Source organism: Lynx canadensis, chromosome B3, assembly GCF_007474595.2.
Source record: "Lynx canadensis isolate LIC74 chromosome B3, mLynCan4.pri.v2, whole genome shotgun sequence".
Classification (NCBI taxonomy): domain Eukaryota; kingdom Metazoa; phylum Chordata; class Mammalia; order Carnivora; family Felidae; genus Lynx; species Lynx canadensis.
This window is the reverse complement of record NC_044308.2, coordinates 106,796,292-106,813,032: the sequence shown is the minus strand read 5'-3', so window position 1 is coordinate 106,813,032 and position 16,741 is coordinate 106,796,292. Positions and strand designations below refer to the sequence as shown.

General features: G+C 36.8%; 1 protein-coding gene across 1 annotated transcript in view; it reads right to left on the bottom strand.

Moving 5' to 3' along the window:
* The window catches only part of PCNX4 (pecanex 4), a 39,703-nt gene that overhangs the window by 1,243 nt on the left and 21,719 nt on the right, over positions 1 to 16,741 (bottom strand). Inside the window, exons 7-10 of the mRNA XM_030319239.1 lie at positions 11,728 to 12,088; positions 8,382 to 8,485; positions 4,034 to 5,070; positions 3,472 to 3,658 (exon numbers count right to left, since the gene is read on the bottom strand). Coding sequence (XP_030175099.1) covers positions 3,472 to 3,658; positions 4,034 to 5,070; positions 8,382 to 8,485; positions 11,728 to 12,088 — 1,689 coding nt within the window. The remainder of the gene's footprint in view (positions 1 to 3,471; positions 3,659 to 4,033; positions 5,071 to 8,381; positions 8,486 to 11,727; positions 12,089 to 16,741) is intronic.

Below are 16,741 nucleotides of genomic sequence, written 5' to 3'. Positions count from 1 at the left end.
CTTTTTAAAAATAGCTTTATTGAGATATAATTCACATTTCCATACAATTTACTCATATAAAGTGTGTGATTCAGTAGTTTTTTTAGTATATTCAAATGTATACAACTATCTCTATGACTTCAGGACATTTTCATGACCTCAAAAAGAAACCTTGTACTCTTTAGCTATCACCCTCCTATCCATTCTCCCAGTCATAAGCAAACACTAATGTACTTTCTATCTCTATAGTTTTGTCTTCTGTGGAAATTTCATATGAAAGGAATCATATACTATGTGGTCTTTGGGACTGGCTTCTTAGCATTATGTTTTCAAGGTTCGTTAATGTTGCAACATGTGTTAGTACTTCATTCCTTTTTATGGTGGACTAATATTCTATTGTATGGATAAACCACAATTTACTTATTCATTCATCACGTGATGGATAGTTGGGTTGTTTCCACCCTTTGTCAGTCATAAATAATGCTGCCATAAATATCCATGTACAAGTTTCTATGTGGATCTATGCTTTCATTTCTCTTGGGTATATACCTAGGAGTGGAATTACTGAGTCAAATGGTAACTCTAAGTTTAATCATTTAAGAAACTGCTAGAATGTTTTCTGAATGTTGTACCACTTTACATTTCTGCCAGCACCGTATGAGAATTCTAATTCTCCATATTCTCATCCAACAGGTATTATCTGCCTTTTTGATTTCAGCCATCATAGTATGTCCTTGTATGAAGTGATACCTCATTGTGGTTTTGATTTGCATTTCTCTCAAGACAAATGATGTTGAACATCTTTTCATTGGCTTATTATTGCCCCATTTGTATATCTCCTTTTGAAGAAATATCTATAGAGATCCTGTGCTCATTTTATAATTTGCTCAGATTTTAAATAAAAATTTTTTTTATTATTGAGTTGTAAGAGTTCTTTAAATATTCTAGTAACAAGTCCCTTATCAGATATATGCAAATGTTTTCCCCATTCTCTGAGTTGTTTTTTCACTCTCTTGATGGTGTCTTTTGAAGCACAAAAGTTTTTACTTTTGATGAAGTCCTATTTATCTATTTTTGTTTTGTTTGCATGTTTTCAGTGTTATATAATGTTATAATGTTACTGTTACTTGCTTAGTTTAGTGAGTGGCTGACTGACCTTAGTGAAGTTAATCCCTACCTCTCCCACAAGGGTGAAGCCTTTGATGTGGTTCCTCAGGGAGTGCAGCCCGTGAGTGTCCCCAGTTACCATGAGATGGCAATGGGTTTAGCAGGGCTCTCTCCATCTATCAAGTGCTCACACCCAGCTGCTAATAAGCTCCTATGATTGCCAGGCGGCTGCTTTGTTTTCAACAATGACCTGCAATGTAAATCGCTTCACAGATTGACCCAATTAAGCTTGGCTCCTATTTTTGATCACAGGAAGGCTCTTCTCTATGGTTTCTTTCCCTGGTTTTGTTCATCTACCCAGCCTACAGTTTAGTTTATATCTCTAACAAATTTACCAATAGCCCCTTAATGACTTTTTTTTTAATGCTTTATTTATTTTTGAGAGAGAGCATGAACAGAGGAGGGGCAAGAGAGAGAGAGGGAGACAGAGAATCCTAAGCAGGCTCCGCTTTGCCAGTGCAGAGCCCGATGTGGGGCTCAAACTCACTCATCAGCCAACTGAGCCACCCAGGTGCCCCAATCCCTTAATTACTTTTTACCACAAGCTCCGTTGTTTTTGAGAGCATCTTAGGTGTCAATGTCTCCACACTGTTGCAGATAAAATAATTTCCTTTGGGAAGAGAGGTAGAGATTTCTCTTTTTTTTTTTTTTTTAATTGTTTTTTTTAACGTTTATTTATTTTTGAGACAGGGAGAGACAGCATGAACGGGGGAGGGTCAGAGAGAGAGGGAGACACAGAATCAGAAACAGGCTCCAGGCTCTGAGGCGTCAGCACAGAGCCTGATGCGGGGCTCGAACTCACAGACCGCGAGATCATGACCTGAGCCGAAGTCGGATGCTTAACCGACTGAGCCACCCAGGCGCCCCGAGATTTCTCTTTTTTAATGATCTGCATCTCCCACTGGGCAAAATCTGAGAGCCAGAGCTCTTTATCTGGGGGTGAGATAATGGCATGTATCTCTTCTGAGAGACAGCTGTTTTAGGACATAGAAGAAGGGCAGTAACCTCAGATCTTCCTGGTTTGCCTCTCCCAGTGTGGAACTTCCACCTGCCAAGCAGGTAAGGGTGGTCAGGTCCCCATTATTCTCAGTGGCACGAAGTCCAGAGTAAAGCCTCCATCCAAAGAGATAGGCTGGCCAGAAAGGAGTTCTCACCTCTTGACCACACATGCCCAGAACCTAGCCTCACAACAGGTAGCTGGAAGTAAGGTAAGAAGTGCTGAAGCCCTGCCTCTCCCAGGAAAACAGTCCTCCAACCAGGAGCTGAAGTGAGAGGGAACCCTTCTTGACTGTATCAATGCGAGCAGAGCTTGTCTTGCTGAGTTGGGAAGGAATGGGTCTTGGTTCAAATACTGCAGTCTCTCACTATTCTTACTGGGTTTTAGTTAGTACTCTTGAATAAATGTTTCTTCATTTGCTATATGCTCTTAGCACCATTTCCAAGTCTTTAAATGGTTTTTCAATGTTAACTTTCATCATTTTTGATTGGGAGCACATCTGTGAAGCTCCCTAACCTGCAATGCCAGGTGTGAAGCCTACAATGAGCATGTAACATTGACTCATATTGTGCACACTTGATAACATTTTAAATGTAATGAAAACAGGCACTATTTTCTTTAAAAAAAAAAAAAAAAAAAGTCATTATTTGGAGTCTCCCTGAATTTTCACAGGTTAGATTTGCTTCAAATAAAACATGGATGGTGGCAAAAGGAATGCTTTGCCACTTATAAATTAGTTTTTCTTCTAGGAGTCCAATCCAAAGTGATACTCAAATTTGGCATAGGAATCTAATCCATTTAGTCAAATATGCTATAGTAAATTAAATGAACTTTACTTGGCTATCCTATAGGTCAGTTACTGCACAATGGCCACACATTTTTAATTAGGTTTGCAAAAGTAAATAACCATTCTAGGATTGTACTATGTTGGCCATAAAGTCATGACTACAAATACTTTAATAATATGATTAATGTATCCATCCCAGAATGTTATATCTCCATCACTTAGTTCAAGTACTTTATAACTGGTTTCCATTCCTTAAGGCTAATATATGAAATGTTTAAAAACACATTTTTAGGGGCGCCTGGGTGGCGCAGTCGGTTAAGCGTCCGACTTCAGCTCAGGTCATGATCTTGCGGTCTGTGAGTTCGAGCCCCGCGTCGGGCTCTGGGCTGATGGCTCAGAGCCTGGAGCCTGTTTCCGATTCTGTGTCTCCCTCTCTCTCTGCCCCTTCCCCGTTCATGCTCTGTCTCTCTCTGTCTCAAAAATAAATAAACGTTAAGAAAAAAAAATTAAAAAAAAAAAACAAACACATTTTTAACCTTACCATATTAGAGTCATACCCCAGAGAAAACAAGTATGGTTTTTCTTGTACAACTGCTTCCTTCCACTTTTCATCAGATACCAAACCAATGTACCAGTCAGTTTCATATTCTTCAAGGCAGTTAGTCAGCTCTTTAAAGTCTTCTATTGGACCTAAACTTGCTTTATCAATCATGAGTTTCAGAGTATACCTTAAAAATGGAGAAACAAAGAATTTTAAAATTTTTAATAAAATTTATAAAATCCACTTTATAGACAAAATAGATTTTATTCAATCAATATTCTTAAGACATTGAACTAAAATCCTACATATTTCAGGGAGAAATGATGGCGTGAAGTGAAAATGAAGAAATTCAATAAGCCATACGAAAAATAGGTTCTCCACATAAATAAAAGGATGTAGAAATTAAAGTACTCTTGATATAATCACTATACGTACTAAGCATTTGTTTTTCATTTTTAGGAAAGTGATTATTTTTTACAATTAGAAAAAGTTCCTCCTTCTAGGTTATTTGAAAAATCATTTTTCTGCCAGTTACAATTTGTATATAATCAAAATAAATTACCTGAAAGCTTTCAGTGCTAGTTGGAACAGTTCGGGCTTTTCTGTAAGCCAATCCAAGGCAAGGGACCAAGGCAAAACACCACTATAAACTCTCAATATATGACCAGGACTGGGAGCCATAGTATCTACTCCAAATAAACTAAAATAACAAGTCATTACGGCATGAACATAAAAGTCTCTTAAAACTCTGTCCTTTGCGATTTCTTCCAGTACATTTGAGGCATTTTCTTCTGAATGAAAACATTCCAACTGCTTTAAAACAAACCGGTACCACTCTTCTGGAAATAATGAGCTCATCTCCCTCATTTTGGAGTTAGGCAAACAGTTAGACGTCCACTCTTCAGGTAAGCTTAACAAGTGAGAATGAGAACAACTGAACTCCATGAGAGGGATATATGCCACGTCTTCTTGTTTTCCTTTGTCAACAACAGGATATCCCAATATAACTGCCTTGTAAAGATTATTTTCAGGAACTGTGCCTACTGAATGATCACCGACCCCCTGTGATTCTACTGATCCCGGAATAGGCAAATTTACACCTGGTACAACTTTCAATTGATCTTTTTCTTCTTTTCCTTTTTTGATAGTTGGCTCATCACCAAAAACATTATCATCAGACCAATCATCCAAAATTTCTGAATTTAAACTATCTGTGTCTTCTAGGGATTGGGTTTGTGGTGAAGCATTCAAAGCAGGCAGGATTATTAGAGATTCTTTCCCTTTATTTTCAGTTTTGTGAATAACCTCCTGCATGCTGGGCCTTCTGGAACAGTGTTGAAGAAGTATCCACACAAGTACCTTAATAAGGTCACCTTTAAATTCTTTTAAGTTATCATGAGAATCGATTATGCCAGATAGAACATTCCTGGAATCAGAATAGACTTTTACTGGCAAAAGAATACAGGGTGTCAAGACATTTCCAAAGTGTTCATTAACAGAACATACTCTTGCATATTCTTGTTCAAAGGCACTTTGAAAAACTTCATCAACTCTTTGAGCTTCAGCAGTATGACAGGATGTCTCTTGCAATTCTAAGCCCTAAAGATGAGATAAAAAGTACTTGAGTTTATGAGTACTTATTACATAGAAAAAAGCAACTACTTTTGTATATGCCCGTGGATTGGATTCTCATAATGAAAATATGGAAAATGCAAAAAAAACCTCTTTAACTCAAGAGCTACACCTTCACTCAAACTTATTAGTACTTTAGCAATTTGTTGTTGCATATAGAGATGAAAAGTAGTGCTACTATTTTAAAAGAAATCATAGAGATGCCACTAGAAACTGGCAAAACAATTTAATTGACTATAACCACAATTTTTAAAGACTATAGGTATGTACAGTTGAGGTTGAATCACACTTAAAGTTTTTTTTAAATATAAACAGTTTTTTAGAGGGCAAAAGGCAAAACTGGAATTATATAGTATATACAGTAGTTTTGTATCCTACTTTATGAGAACATTATTCTATTGTATGGATATGCCATAACTGATTCAACTATTTTCCTGTTCCAGTTTTTTAATTATAATAACATCATCATTATCATACAGATTTATGTATTCAGTTATTGTCTCCTCCAACTATAATGTAAATTCCATACAACAGCTATCTTTTGGTTACTATTATATCTGCAGTGCCTAAACCAGTACTTGGCACACAGCAGGTATGCAACAAATATATGTTGATAAAATGAATATTATGAATGTTTTTATATGAATTTTATTTTATTGCATGAATTTTAAACACATTTTTATTACTTTCCTAGAAGGAATCCCTTGAAGAGGATGCACGAAGTCACTGTTTATATTATTATTAATATTGTTGTTTATTTACACATTTTTACAAAACTACCAGTGCCTTTAGTAAAAGGCGATGCTGTCAGGGTGTATTAGGATCCAGGGAAAGAACATGGAATGTGACATCAAAACCCATCTTAAAATCATGGCTCTACCAGGTGCTAGTACTTAACCTTGAGTAGGTCACTTATCTGGAGATTCCTTTTCCTTGTCTTTTTTTTTTTTTTTTAATTTTTTTTTTTCAACGTTTATTTATTTTTGGGACAGAGAGAGACAGAGCATGAACGGGGGAGGGGCAGAGAGAGAGGGAGACACAGAATCGGAAACAGGCTCCAGGCTCTGAGCCATCAGCCCAGAGCCTGATGCGGGGCTCGAACTCACGGACCGAGAGATCGTGACCTGGCTGAAGTCGGACGCTTAACCGACTGCGCCACCCAGGCGCCCCTCCTTTTCCTTGTCTTTCAAAGAAAAATAATCCTAGCACACAGGGGTGTGAAGATTTAAGTAATAAAAGTGCTTTGTAATATTTAAAGCATAGAACATATAAATGTTGATAAGATGGCACTAAGCCACGTTGTGTCTGAAAAAATGAAAAAGAAACAAAGATTGCCACTGAAAAGTGTATCTTTACACTACATGTATAACAGACCACAAAAGAGCAATAAAGGACCCACATTATTAGGTATTATAAAGCATCCCATTTTAAAAATAGAGCCTAAATGAAGCAATGAAAATGCCTTCAATATTTTGCATGGATTTTTGCCTTCTCCTATTTGTACAGGTTAGACTAGGTTCTCAAACTTTAGGTGAGTCAGAATCACTGTGGGTCAGTTAAAACACAGATTGCTGGGTCCTCCTCTAGAGTTTCTGATTCGGGAGGTCTGAGGTGGTGACCAAGAATGTCCATTTCTAACAAGTTCCAGTAGATGTTAATATTACTAATCTGGGGAACTGAATTTGAGAACCAATGAGCTAAAGAAAAAGTTTTTTAGTCACCAGCAATTTTATCCAGTCTGTGCTAAGACAAAAAAATTCATTCATTCATTATTCATTCAACAAATATTTACCACAGGCCTATTATGTGCCAGACAGACACTGTTCCAGGGGCTTAGGATATACCCCTTGAAACGGAGATCCCTGCCCTTGTGACACTTACATTAGAGAGTAAAGGGATACAGTCAACAATGAAAATAATAAGTAAATTACATAGTTTGTTTGAAGGTATAAGTGCTATGAAAATAAAGAAAAAGTAAAGCAAGCCAAGGAGGACTAGAAGTGCTGGATGGTAGTGGGAATACATATGGGAATATATGGGAGAGCCATAGCAGACTTCACTGAGAAGGTGACATTTGAGCAAAGACTTGAAGGTGGTAAGGGAGTTGACTGTGTGAGTACAATTGAGAGGATTCAAGTAGTAGATGAGGCCAAGAGGAAATAGGGAGACTGACCATTCAAGGCCCTGGCTTTTACTCTGAATAAAAAAAGAAAAAAAAAAAAAGATTTACTGTAGGGTTTTGAGTAGAGAAGTGACATAATCTGACTTAGACTTTATAAAGATCACTCTAGTTGAGAACAGACAAGAGAGAGGCACAGGTAGAAGTGGGGAGACCAATTAGGAGACTATTGCAATTACCCAGGAAAGAGATAAAGATAGCTAATAGCAGGGTGATGAGAAGTGGTAGGATATAGGATATGGCTTAACGACAGAGCCAACAGGATTTCTTGTTGGACTGCATATGGGACATAGAAGTAAACAGGTGTGAAATGTCACTGAACTAAAGTTCAAATGTTTTGGGGCTGAGCAACCAGAAGGATGGAGTTGTCACCAAGGATTGCTGGGCTCTGGGGTACTCTGATGTCGAGGTCATCTGATGTCAAGAGATCAAGGAAAAGAGAAGGAACCGTCAAAGGAGGCTGACAAGGAATGACACATGAAATAAGCAAAAAGAAGACATAGAGTGTGTCAAATGCTACAGACAGGTCAAACAAGACCAGGTCTGAGAACTGATCATTGGATTTACCAACGTGATAGCCACTGGAGACATTGACAAGAGCAGTTTTGGTACAGTAATAGGTAATAGGGTCAAAAACCTAGAGTAAGTTGAAGAGAGGAGAAAAGAAATTTGAGATTTGATTATAAGCAATTGTTTTAAAAAATTTTGTTTTAAAAAGAAGAGAAAAACATGCTGTAGCAGGTAGGGTAGTAAGGATCAGAAGAGGTTTTTTTTATTAAGTTGAGAATGCATATATAATATAGGGAAAAAATATTACTGAGTCACACTTTTGAGATGCTCAACCAAGTAGGGATAAAAAGAATAGGTCCAGACAAAAAGGGGGCTGGCAATATTTTGTTACTATGCTCTATTAAACAATCAGTACTAGCCTACCTATCAATATGTGCTAATTGAAATATACTTTAAAAATCCTTAGGCGTTTTCACAGGTAATTAATTGATACTCTTAAATTCAGCTATTCAGTGTATGATGTGTCTATAAGAGGTAAAATTTTACACATGTACTATAAAAAAACTAGAGGTTTCAAATGTACATTGACCTTAATGTTAATACAGCAGTAAGTATAGCCACATTCTAGAATCATTATCCATATTAAACGATCCTGAAAACGGCCCAAGTAATGAGACCCAGGTAAGAGGAGACCTAAAACAAATTAGAAAAAAAAAAGTAAGTAATATTCAAGCTTGCTTTATTTTGCCATGTGAATTTTCAAAATTGGTAACACTCTTGGAACTGATTCATAGCTCCTTTTATGCTGTCTTCATGTCAAGAATAGAAACAATTATTCATTGCATATTAGGAGGCATTAAATTAAGGTCTTTATAGGAACAGGGACAGAAGAGAAAATTTATAGGTGATAATACATAAAAATTCAAGGATATATTTTTCAGAGAAACAACAGATTAGAACCTATGTTATATAAAATCCTAAATACATGTTAAATATAGTAGGATAAATATTAAATGTATAAAAGCCAACTTCACATTATTTAAAGCATTTTGGACATTTTTATAAACACACATATAAAGATGTTTTGTGGTATTAAAATTTACATACAATGCTACCTGCCACACTTGTACAAAACCTTTAGAAATTAGTTTTCTCTCAACATTATGTCTCTGAGATTTGACCATGTTGACTGCAAATAGCTTAAAAGTCATTAATTGTACCTGTGGTTGAGAATTCATTGTATGAATATAGCTAAATTTGAATATTCATTTCCATGTTAATAACTATATCCATATTGTTCTAATTTTTCTCTATTATATAATAATACTGCAGAAATTATCTTTGTGCAAGTCTGCTTACACAACGTATTGTGCAGTAAAGAGTTAAAACAGGAGAACTGACTGCTACCCTTTGAAAGTCCTGCTTACAAAACTGGCTGATGGCTGGCACCTGGGAACTTGTATTTCAGAAGAATCCTCACCATTCTCCCTGATAAAAGTCTCACTGTGTCTAAACAGTTTGTGCAAACAATGCAGTTTATACTGAATACTTGCTTTCCTTCTGTGAGTCTGGAATTTTGGTACATGTTAGGCAGAAGGTGCCTACATGACAAAGCCCCAGTAAAAGCCCAAATAACTGGTAGTCACCATACCACACATGTTGTGACAACATGTGCGTGGGGTCTTAAGCATGTTCTGTGTGACTCCATCGGGAGAGGACATCTGGAAGCTTGCACCATGTCTTACCCCATATAACTTTTCTTGATTTTTGTTCTGCACCCTTTTGCTGTAATAAACCTTAGCTGTGAATACAAATATACATTGAGCTCTGTGAGTCCTCTTAGTAAATCATCAAACCTTAGTAACCTTTGGAACCCCCAGAACACATGTGCAAGAGTTTCTCCACAATTAGAATCTAATTAGAACTATGGAATCTAAAACTGAATCCCTAGGCCACAGGATATGTGTATCTTTACTTTACTACATACTATTAGTTTACCCTTCAAGGTGGTTGTATGAATTTATATTCCCTTCCAGCAAATTCCAGAAAATTCCTGTTCCTCATACCCCAGCCAGTACTTGGTAATGTCTAACTTTTATATTTCTGCCAATCAGATGTGTGTGAAATGTTACCGCATTCTTTACCACTGCCCCCCAGCCCCACCAGGAATACTTTATGACACACTCTTGGCTGAATGTAACTGATTTGATAATAAAGTATAATTTCTACCTTACTGCTAAGTTATTTATTACTTCAAATGTGAGTCAAGCCTCAGGTATTTTTTAAAGTGGCATAGTATTATATAATAAACATTAATTCAAACTGGATGAAAAGATTAAAAATGTAGAATACTTCCTATGAAAAAGAAAAAAATGATTATTCATTAAAAAATTTGTACTACATGGGGCTCCTGGGTGGCTCAGTCGGTTAAAATCCGACTTCAGCTCTGGTAATGATCTCACAGTTTATGGGTTTGAGCCCTGCGTTGGGCTCTGTGCTGACAGCTCGGAGCCTGCAGCCTGTTTCAGATTCTGTGTCTCTCTCTGCTGTGTCTTCCCTGCTCGTGCTGTCTCTCTCTGTCTCTCAAAAATAAGTAACGTTAACAAATTTTTTTAATAAAAAAAATGTATACTACAAAGTTTTTCCTAAATTAGTTCACATATTTTATTTAAAAAATTTTTTAATGTTTATTTTTGAGAGAGAGACAGACAGACCGTGAGAGGGGTAGGGGCAGAGAGAGAGGGAGACACAGAATCCCAAGCAGGTTCTAGGCTCTGAGCTGTCAGCACAGAGCCCAATGTGGGGCTCAAACTCATGAACTGTGAGATTATGACCTGAGCCAAAGTCGGACGTTTAACTGACTGAGCCACCTAGACGCGACACCTCACATATTTTAGGTAACAAATAGATAATTAGGAAATTCAATCCAAGTAAGCATTTCATTAAAATTCTAATTTGAGGAGTGCCTGGGTGGCTCAGTTGGTTAAGCGTCTGACTCTTGATTTTGGCTCAGGTAATAATCTCACGGTTTGAATTCAAGCCCAGCATCGGGCTCTGCACTGACAGTGTGGAGCCTGCCTGGGATTCTCTCTCTGCCCCTCCCCAACTCAGGTGCATGCTCTCAAAAATAAATAAATACACTAAAAAAAAATTCTGATTTGAAATTAACCTTCTTCCTAGAACCAGTTTGCCAAGATGTCACTAGATATTTCTAAAACAAGTTTCAAGGGCTAAGGTAAATAATGGTAGGAGATAACACACCTCTGGCATCAGCTTGTACTTTATCTAAAACCAACCTCAAGAAGTGCAATATAGTTGAATTTTTAGTTAGTGTACAATGAAAGCATTAACTCATAAAATTAGTTTATCCTCATCAAAAATATTTTTTCTTGCTGATATTTGCAAAGTATTTCATTTTGGGAGGCTACTGATCATTGGCCATAGCTTTTGTCATCTTGCCCTGTAACCTCATCAGACTGCTTACATTGTTATACAATAACTAATAAGGTATGAACAAACTCCCTTAAACCCTTCAATCTGATATTACATAAAGCTAGTTTTTAATCTTTATGGATCTAAGCCATTGCATTTGCTTGATGTGAACTCACTATAGATTCATGGAAGTTCTGGTAGATAAGGTTTTTTCATGTTTCAGTGGTAGGACTATAACCTGATTTTATCCAAGAAAATGTTTTAAAAAAACTGTCAAATCACCTTGATGAAATTTTCCCTTATTATTCTTATTTTGTGACTTTATTTACACCTCAAAATAAGAAGCAAGATATACACTTCTATTTCATATTTAGTCCTTCTGCCATATATCATAGTATTAGAATCTATATAATGGTTGGATCAAAAGACTTTTTCTGTATATTCATTTTTTTGTACTTTAAATACATTGGTGAAGATTTTGTGAGCACAGCCCATTTACTTACCTAAACTTCCAGCTGCCATTGCAGACTGCAGTGCAGTGGTCAAATGTGGGACCATCTGGTAGTAGTATACTGTATCTGCACACATGCAGGCTGTGGTGCCCACTGCTCCTGGCCAACTCTGAACAGGTCGGGGAAAGCCCACCAAGAACAGAGGAAGGGTGAAGAGGGGGAGTAATGGAGAGGAGAGTAGTGTAGAAAAAACTATGAAGACCAGCACAAATGGAGAGAAGACAATGTTGAGTATACATAAAGTGGTGGTTGACTTCCGACGTTTTTTCTCAGTCCACGATGCAAAAAGTACAGTCACGGCAAACTGCAGTTTAGAGATGAACTGAATCAGACGATCACGCATGATACCAACCTGCAGAGATGGAAAAATGATTTTTCTATTCTTAAAGACTTCATGAATTTTCAAGGTCATGTAAGAAAAACTGTATGATTTTATTATTGCTGCAATATTTTTGAGGAAATAGCTCTTGTATGAGATACTTGTTATAATTTTCTCCAACCTCACAAGTAATAAATGAGTCTACATTTATTTTTAATTAATTAATTACTTCTCTTTGAGAGAGAGAGAACATGTGTGAATGGGGGAGGGCAGAGAGAGAGGGAGAGAGAGAATTCCAAGCAGGTTCCGCACCATCATCACACATCCTGATGCAGGGCTACAACCCAGGAACCACAAGATCGTGATCTGAGCCAAAATCAAGAGTCAGTCACAGAAAGGACTGAGCTACCCAGGTGCCCCATGAGTCTACATTTTTAAAAGTTTGGGCTCTCGGGGTGCCTGGGTGGCTCAGTCAGTTAAGTCTCTGACTCTTGATTTCGGCTCAGGTCATGATCTCATAGTTTGTGGGATCAAGTGAGCCCTTCATTGGGCTCTATGCTGACAGCATGGAGGCTGCTTGGGATTCTCTCTCTCCTTCTCTGTCTGCCACTCCCCTGCTCACACATGTGCGTGTTCTTTCTCACTCAAAATAAATAAATAAACTTAAAAAAAAGAGAGAGAAAAAATAAAAGTTTGGGCTCTCTATAAAAAACTAATACTAAAGAGAACCAATAGAGTGCTAGCTAGATCTTTTTTTTTTTTTTAACGTTTATTTATTTTTGAGACAGAGAGAGACAGAGCATGAACGGGGGAGGGGCAGAGAGAGAGGGAGACACAGAATCCGAAACAGGCTCCAGGCTCTGAGCTGTCAGCACAGAGCCCGATGCAGGGCTCGAACTCATGGACCTCGAGATCATGACCTGAGCTGAAGTCAGCCACTTAACTGACTGAGCCACCCAGGCGCCCCTTGATCTTAAGGTTGACTAAGTTTTGCATTACATGCTTGTTAAATCATGAGAACCAGAAGTGGTAAATAATTAAGCATCTATCCTTAATTTATCATTATTTTAGAGAGTATTCTATAGATTAAGAAACAGAAGTCATAACTTAAGACAAACCTTAATAGATTGAAATCATACCAAGTATGTTCATACAAACCATGCAAAGTATGTTCTTTAACTAAAACAGAATGAAGTCAACAACATAAATAAATAAATAATTAAAAAATCTTGAAATTAAAAGACACATCGCTGGGGCACCTGGCTTGCTCAGTTGGTAGAGGATGCAACTCTTTTTCTTTTTTTTATAATTTACATCCAAATTAGTTAGCATATAGTGCAACAATGATTTCAGGAGTAGATTCCTTAGTGCCCGTAGAGCATGCAACTCTTGATCTTGGGGTTGTAAATTCAAGCCCCACAGTGGGTGCAGAGATTACTTAAAAATAAAATCTTAAAAAAAATTAGAAGACATATTGCTAAATAGCCAATGGGTCAAAGAAGACATCACACAAAAAAATGAGAAAACATTTTGAGATGAATGAAATAAAAACACAATATGCCAAAACTTGTGATACAGCTAAAACAGTATTCAGAGGGAAATTTATAGCTAGCTTTAAGTGCCTATGTTAGCAGAAGAAACATCTTAAATCAATAACCTACTCTTCTACCTTAGAAACTAGAAAACAAAGAGCAAACTAATCCTCAAGTAAGCAGAAGGAAGTTAATAATAAAGATTATTAGGGGCACCTGGGTGGCTCAGCTCGTTAAGCATCCGACTTCAGCTCAGGTCATGATCTCACAGCTCGTGAGCTCGAGCCCCACATCAGGTTCTGTGCTGACAGCTCTGAGTCTGGAGCCAGCTTTGGATTCTGTGTCTCCATTTCTCTCTCTGCCCCTCCCCTGCTCACGCTCTGTCTCTCAAAAATCAACATTAAAAAATTTTTTTTAATAATAAAGATTAACAAAAATTAATAAAATAGAGACTATTTTAAAAAATCGAGAAAATCAATGAGACCAAAAGCTGGTTTTTTGAGATCAACAAAACTGACGAACCTTTAGCTATACTGACCAAGAATAAAATAGAGAAGACTCAAATTACTAAAATCAGGAATGAAAGAGATAATTTTACCACCAATCTTACAGAAAAAAATTAGAAGGATTATAAGAGAATACTATGAACTGTATGCTGATAAATTTGATCACTTAGATGAAACTGACAAGTTCCTAGAAAAACATAATGCAACTCAAGAATAAATAGAAAAACTGAATAGACCTGTAACAAGAAATTGAATTTGTAACTTAAGAGCTACCCACAGAGAAAAACTGTCTCAGATAGCTTCCATATTACAAAATACCACACACTACAAAATATTTAAGATACATATCAAATATGATCAAACATTTAAGAATAACTAGTATGAAATTCCTAACTCATTCTACGAGGTCAGTGTTATTTTGATATCTAAACCAAAGACATGACAAGAAAAGACAGCTACAGATAACATATAAATATTAACCACACAAAAATACTAGCTAACAAATCCTGCAACATATAAGCAGGATTATACATCACAACAAATGGGATTTATTCCTGGAATGCAAGATTGGTTTAACAACCAGAAGTCAACTTATTATACCATGTTAACAGATTAAAGGACAAAAATCACATGACCATTTCAATAGACACAGAAAATGCATCAGACAAAATCCAATACCCTTCATGATAAAAAGATTAACCAGAAATAGAAGGGAGCTGTCAACCTGAAAAAGAGCATCTACAATAGCTGATATCATGTCTAATGGTAAAAGAATGACATCAACTTAATAGAGAAAGATGGAATATGCTTTCCTCATAAGATGTCCACTCTTCTATTCAACATTATACTGGAGGTTCTGGACAGGGCAATTAGGTAAGAAAAAGAGATGAAAGATATTTAGATTGGAAAATAAGTAAAAAATACCTCTACTATGAACACCTGGTTGGCTTAGTCCGTTAAGCATCTGACATCAGCTGAGGTCATGATCTCATGGTTTGTGAGTTGGAGCCCTGTGTCAGGCTCTGCACTGTCAGTGCACAGCCTCCTGGGATTCTCTCTCTCTCCCTCTCTCTCGGCCCCTCTCCCACTCTCTGTCTCTCAAAATAAATAAATAAAAACCTTAAAAAAAATTCTACCATATCTAATTTGCAGATGACATGATCTTATATACAGAATGTCTTAAGAATCCACTAAAAATCTATCAGAACTAATAGAAGTGAGGTTTTAGGACACAAAATCAGTATTAAAAAAAAATCAAGGGGTGCCTGGGTGGCTCAGTCAGTTAGGCGTCCGACTTTGGCTGAAGTCATGATCTTGTAATTTGTGGATTTGAGCCCCGCCACAGGCTCGGTGAGGACAGCTTAGAGCCTGGAGCCTGCTTTGGATCCTGTGCTCCCTCTCTCTCTGCCCTTCCCCAGCTCATGCTCTGTCTCCGTCTCTCACTCTCTCAAAAATAAATAAACATTAAAAAAAAAAATCAATTGTATTCTATACTCTAGTAATGAATTAAAAAAAACAAAAAATGAAGAAAACAATTCCATTTATAATATCATCAAAAAATATATACTTAGGAAAATTTTAATAAAACCTGTAAGACTTGCAACACTGAAAACTACAAAACATTTTTGAAATAAAGATCTTGAGGGGCGCCTAGGTGGCTCAGTCGGTTAAGAACCTGACTTCCACTCAGGTCATGATCTCACAGCTTGTGAGTTCTGGCCCTGCTTTGGACTCTGTCCTGACAGGTCAGAGCCTGGAGCTTGCTTCAGATTCTGTGTCTCCCTCTCTCTCTGCCCCTCCCGTACTCATGCTCTGTCTCTTTCTGTCTCTCAAAAATAAATAAATGTTAAAAAATTTTTTTAAAAAACTATGAAAACATGCCATGTTAATGGATGGGAAGAATAAATATTTTTAAGGCGGCAATACTCCCCAAATTGATCTACAGATTTGAGGTAATCTCCACCAAAGTTTCAGATGCCTTCTTGCAAAAACTGAAAAGCTGAAACTAATATTTACATGGTAATACAAGGGAACTGGAAGAATCAAAACAATCTCTAAAAGAACAAAGTTAGAGGACTCACACTTCTCAATTTCAAAACCTACTACAAAATATAGTAATAAAGACGGTATAGGACTGGCATAAGGATAGACATACATGAATGGAAAAGAATCGAAGAGTCCAGAAATAACACATTTGTCATTTGATTTTTGACCAGGATGCCAAGAAAAATCATTGAGGGAAGAATAGCTTTTTCAATAAATGGTGCTGGGATAATTGTATGCCCATATACAAAAGAATGGATTTGGAACTCCACCTCATATCATACACAAAAATAAACTCAAAGTAGATCATAGACTGAACTGTAGCAGCTAAAACTGTAAAACTCTTAGAAGAAAACACAGTAAATATTTATGATTTGGAAACAGGCAGCAGTGTTTATTAGATGTGACCCAAACAATACAAGTGACAAAAGAAAAAAGAGATAAATTGAACTTCAGCAAAATTTAAAACTTTCTTGCTTCAAAGAATATTATCAAGAAAAAGAAAGCCTACAAGATGGGAAAAAATTTTTATTTATCATATATTGTCAAGGAACTTGTATCCAGAATACATTAAAAAAATACTCTTAAGCTCAACAATAAGGGCA